This window comes from Gekko japonicus, unplaced genomic scaffold (assembly GCF_001447785.1).
Source record: "Gekko japonicus isolate JY-2015 unplaced genomic scaffold, Gekko_japonicus_V1.1 scaffold4400, whole genome shotgun sequence".
Lineage (NCBI taxonomy): Eukaryota > Metazoa > Chordata > Lepidosauria > Squamata > Gekkonidae > Gekko > Gekko japonicus.
This window is the reverse complement of record NW_015174982.1, coordinates 20,628-25,600: the sequence shown is the minus strand read 5'-3', so window position 1 is coordinate 25,600 and position 4,973 is coordinate 20,628. Positions and strand designations below refer to the sequence as shown.

Genomic DNA, 4,973 nt, shown 5'->3' with positions numbered 1-4,973 from the left:
GCACAGGAACATGCTCACTTCAGCCAAAACCTCTGCGCGTGCGTGGCTCCAGAGGGAAGGCCTGGAGAGCGACTCCTCCCGGTGACTCCAAGGCAGACGGGCTGGGGGGGAGGCCCTGGAAGGATCGGGGAGGCATTTAAATGCCTCCCCTTGCCTTCCCCGGCCTGTCCAAGGGCCGGTTTGCCCGGGCTCACAGCAGCCGCGGGGTGCCCGGGCAAGCCAAGGGAAGGCATAGGGGTGCGGCCTAATATGCTAATGAGCTGTGCGGTCAGACTGTGGCCTAATATGCTAATGTGTTTCTGCTATTGGGTGTGGCCTATTATGCTAATGAGTTCCTGCTGGCCCTTTTCTGCAAAAAAGCCCTGGCCATTCCACCTTTGAGGTCTGCCTTGCACACAGCCCTCCCGGTCGCTTTTTCCGGAGCAGCTCCCCACCACCACTCCCTGCTCCGGAAGGACACCCCAAAGGAGGTCAGCTTCCATACGCAGCCTGGGGAAGCCTTGCCCGGTGGTGTTATCCAAAAAGGGTTTTCAATGGCATTTAACAGGCAGGGATTTATCATTAGGAATGCTGGGGATCAGGGGTCGTTTTGTAGAAAAAGAGCTAGGGGAACTCATTAGCATAACTCATTGCAGGCAGGGGTGGGGAGAGGCGGGGAGGAAGCAACTTACCCTCCCTCTTCTCCTGCCTCCTCCTGGCTGAATGAGGGCCGGAAGCGGGGCGGCCGGAAGCAGGGGGCGGGGCTTCATCATGTGCCCCGCCCCCCGTACCTCACCCGGGGGAACTGCGATCCCCCGCGATCAACCGCGATCCCCCCCGAAATGACCTCTGCTGGGGATTATTGAACTTTTACCAGCCCATTGCTCCACATTGGTTTCAGATGGCCGTGTTTCTCTGGAACCTCTTGGACTACGTTTCCACACAGCTCACCTCGATCCCCTTACAAAGTGAACGGTGGGACCGAAGTGTGTTAACCACAATTTAATATAATGGCAGCCGGGGGGGGGTGTGTGTGTGTGTGTGTGTGTCTCCTTGGCTCGGCGCCAGATCATCTGCTATCTATGTGCACGTTCCCAAGTTTAATGGCTGGCCTCTCCGGTTGAAAGGCTCAGGTAGCGGGTGACACCATATGGCCTCCAGCTTGGGAATCTGGAGAGTTGTTGTCCATCAGAGGGAAAAAAAATAACAGCACAACCAAACCACACACACAGACGCACACTGCCACTGCTCAAAGCCGAATGCACAACACTGCTGATTGGCTGCCGAACAGGACGCACACCAAAACAAGAACTGGAACCAACAGTAAAAGCCAAATGCACACACAGCCCAGGAAATGCCGGCACTCTGACACACACTGTGGCCCCGAACTTTGGTTTGCTCTGTCCATTTATTAAAGTGGCACTGTAAATTCACAGGGCCAAGAGACCAGGTAGGAGAGCCAGCATAGCGAATGGTTAAAGTCATAGAATCATAGAGTTGGAAGGGACTTCCAGGGTCATCTAGTCCAACCTTCTGCACAATGCAGGGAATTCACAAAGACCTCCCCTTCCACACCGCCAGTGACCCCTGTTCGATGCCCACAAGATGGCAAAAAACCTCTGGTATCCCTGGCCAGGTTGGCCTGCAGAAAATGGCTTCCTGACCCCAATGTGGAGATCGGCATTTCCCTGGGCGTGTAAGAAAGGACCACGAGAACTAAGCACTGATGCAGCCCTGCCTGCCCTCCCTCTCATGATCTGCCGAAGTTCCTGCTGGCCTTTTTCTACAAAAAAGCCCTGGCCATTCCACCTTTGAGGTCTGCCTTGCACACACCCCTCCCGGTCGCCCGGTCGCTGACCTAGAGGTCAGCATTGCTGTCAGAGGGCCACCTAGCCTCTGTTCGAAAACCTCTAAAGAAGGAGAGCCTGTTCCACTGAGGATCCGCTCTACCTGCCAGGAAGTGGTTCCTAATGTTTAGCCGAAAACTGATTTAATTTCAACCCGCTGGTTCTGGTCCGACCTTCTGGGGCAACAGGAAACGACTCCGCCCCATCCTCTATGATGACAGCCCTTCAAGGACTTGAAGACGGACTAAGAGGTGGGAAACCCAGGTTCGAATCCCCACTTGTGCCATGGAAGCTCGCTGGGGGACCTCGGGCCAGTCACACGCTCTCAGCCCCACCTACCTCGCAGGGGTGTGGTGGGGATAAAATGGAGGAGAGGAGAAAAACGCAAGCTGCTTTGGGTCCCCACTGGGGAGAAAAGGCGGGATATACATATAAAGTAAATAAAACAGGAACACCAGAGGAGGTCGTAAGGGTGGATCCACTTCCTCCTGCACAAAAAAGGTCCTTTGTCTCTTGCAGCAGTGGAAGGTTTCTCGCGCCCGACAAATGTGCCTCCGCTGAACGCATGGAGGAGCAGCATCCAACCCATAGCGGCGCAAGATTCTTTGACTCAAAGCCCCAAACACACACATAAAATTACAGAGAGACCGCTCATGATGATAAAGGCTACTACCCGGGGCAGGTAAATGGAGCCTCCAGATTCAGAAGCAGTCTACCTCTGACTACCAGGTGTTCAGGACAGGGAATGGCAGAAGGCAGCTGCCCTCATGCCCTGCCCCTCTTGCCTTCCCAAAGGCCTCTGGCTGGATCACTGCTGGAAAGAGGGAGGGTGGACTAGACGGACCGTCGGCCTGATCCTGTCAGGCTCCCGTCGTGACTAGCAGTCACTAATTGAGAGTTCGTCTGGCAAGAGAGGTCAGGATTAATGGGCAGAAGGGAGGATTCTTTTCTGTTGGGAGAACGACACCCTCGGTCCCAGTCGAAAGCCAGAAGCCGTCACACCCAGTCTGCCGGAGAATCCCGGCTCAAAACTAACCAGGAAGAAGAAGAGAAGAGATTGGATTTATACCCCGTCCTTCACTACCCGAAGGAGTCTCAGAGCGGCTTACAACCCCCTTGCCCTTCCCCTCCCCGCAACAGACACCCTGGGAGGTAAAAGAAGAAGGAGAGATTGGATTTATCCCCCGTCCTTCACTACCCGAAGGAGTCTCAGAGCGGCTTACAACCCCCTTGCCCTTCCCCTCCCCGCAACAGACACCCTGGGAGGTAAAAGAAGAAGGAGAGATTGGATTTATCCCCCGTCCTTCACTACCCGAAGGAGTCTCAGAGCGGCTTACAACCCCCTTGCCCTTCCCCTCCCCGCAACAGACACCCTGGGAGGTAAAAGAAGAAGGAGAGATTGGATTTATCCCCCGTCCTTCACTACCCGAAGGAGTCTCAGAGCGGCTTACAACCCCCTTGCCCTTCCCCTCCCCGCAACAGACACCCTGGGAGGTAAAAGAAGAAGGAGAGATTGGATTTATCCCCCGTCCTTCACTACCCGAAGGAGTCTCAGAGCGGCTTACAACCCCCTTGCCCTTCCCCTCCCCGCAACAGACACCCTGTGAGCAATGCTCCCTCTAAGCTGTGGAGTCTTCTGAGCAAAAATTCGACTTTGTGAGCTCCTGGCATTAAAGTCGTGAGCAAGTAATTTGGCACAAATTAGTTTACTCTGGAGCCATCCTCCCTGAGCTAAGACAAAAATGTGTGAGCCAGAGGCTAAAAAACTGTGAGCTAGCTCACACTAACTCAGCTTAGAAGTAAAACTCCTTTCCCTTCCCCTCCCCACAACAGACACCCTGGGAGGTAAAAGAAGAAGAAGATTGGATTTATACCCCACCCTTCACTACCCAAAGGAGTCTCAGAGCGGTTTACAAACTCCTTTCCCTTCCCCTCCACACAGCAGACACCCTGGGAGGCAGGTGGGGCTGAGAGAGCCCCGTCAGAAACGGCTCTTTTCCAAGAACAGCTCTGACAGAACTACGGCTTGCCCAAGGTCATCCAGCAGCTGCAAGTGGAGGAGTGGGGAATCAAACCCGGTTCTCCCAGATTAGAGTCCGTGCACTTCACCACTACACCAAACTGGCGAATTCTTAATGCGTCTGCATGATTTAGATATTTTCTTTGCAAGGAGTTGTCGTTTGGCTTTTTGTATTTTCCTCCACCTCGACTCACTCTACCCTTTGATGGAGGATTTCCTTTGAAATGGTCTTCATATTATGTACGATCCCGTCGGTGCACACTGGACAGTATTATCTGTGGACTGTCACTGCCCCTAGGAGGTCTTGGGCTTGCGGACTATTTTGGATTGCATAACTTGGAGAATCCCGCCTCGGCAGTCTAGCTGTGAACGTTTTAAAGAAAGAACCCGCCCAGCTCTTTTCTGCTGCTCGCTGGGAGCAGGGGAAGACAAGCAGCCTCCCTCCTCGGGCGTACACAGAAAGGCCAAGATGCCACTTTCTTGTTATCTTTCCTTCTTTGTTCCCCGCGGGGAGAGACCCGACATCAAGGCGGATCCTCGGGAGCTGAACCAGCCTGACGTCCAAAGAGCCCGGGCTGTTCCCCGACCCCACGCTTTCCCTGGCCGCCCCCCTTCTCTCTCTGCAGACAAAGCGGCCCCGTCTCTCCACCGCACTACCAAGGCTTCCCATCCCTCTGAAGAACTGGGGCTCAGAGACGGTGGTGGTGCGGGGCTCCCTCGAGCGGGCCTCAAAGTGTAATCCTGATTTTATTTTCCTCGGGTGTTTCGGAAGGTAGCTGGGAGATGCAGATCGGAGGAGGAGGAGAAGAAGAAGAAGAGAAGAAGAAGAGGAAGAAAAGGAAGAAGAGGAAGAACAAGAGGAAGGAGAAGAGGAGGAGGAGAGGAGGAGGAGGAGCTTGGATTTATACCCCCCCTTCACTACCCAAAGGACTCTCAGAGGGGCTTACAAACTCCTTTCCCTTCCCCTCCACACAACAGACACCCTGTGAGGTAGGAGAAGAAGAAGAAGAAGAAGAAGAAGAAGAAGAAGAAGAAGAAGAAGAAGAAGAAGAAGAAGAAGAAGAAGAAGAAGAAGAGGAAGAAGAAAAGGAGATTGAATTTATACCCCCCCTTCACTACCCAAAGGA

General features: G+C 53.9%; 1 protein-coding gene across 1 annotated transcript in view; it reads right to left on the bottom strand.

Annotated features, from left to right (window-relative positions):
* The window catches only part of CCDC124 (coiled-coil domain containing 124), a 33,243-nt gene that overhangs the window by 17,542 nt on the left and 10,728 nt on the right, over nucleotides 1–4,973 (bottom strand). Inside the window, exon 3 of the mRNA XM_015425169.1 lies at nucleotides 4,323–4,341. Within this exon, the coding sequence (XP_015280655.1) occupies nucleotides 4,323–4,341 (19 nt within the window). The remainder of the gene's footprint in view (nucleotides 1–4,322; nucleotides 4,342–4,973) is intronic.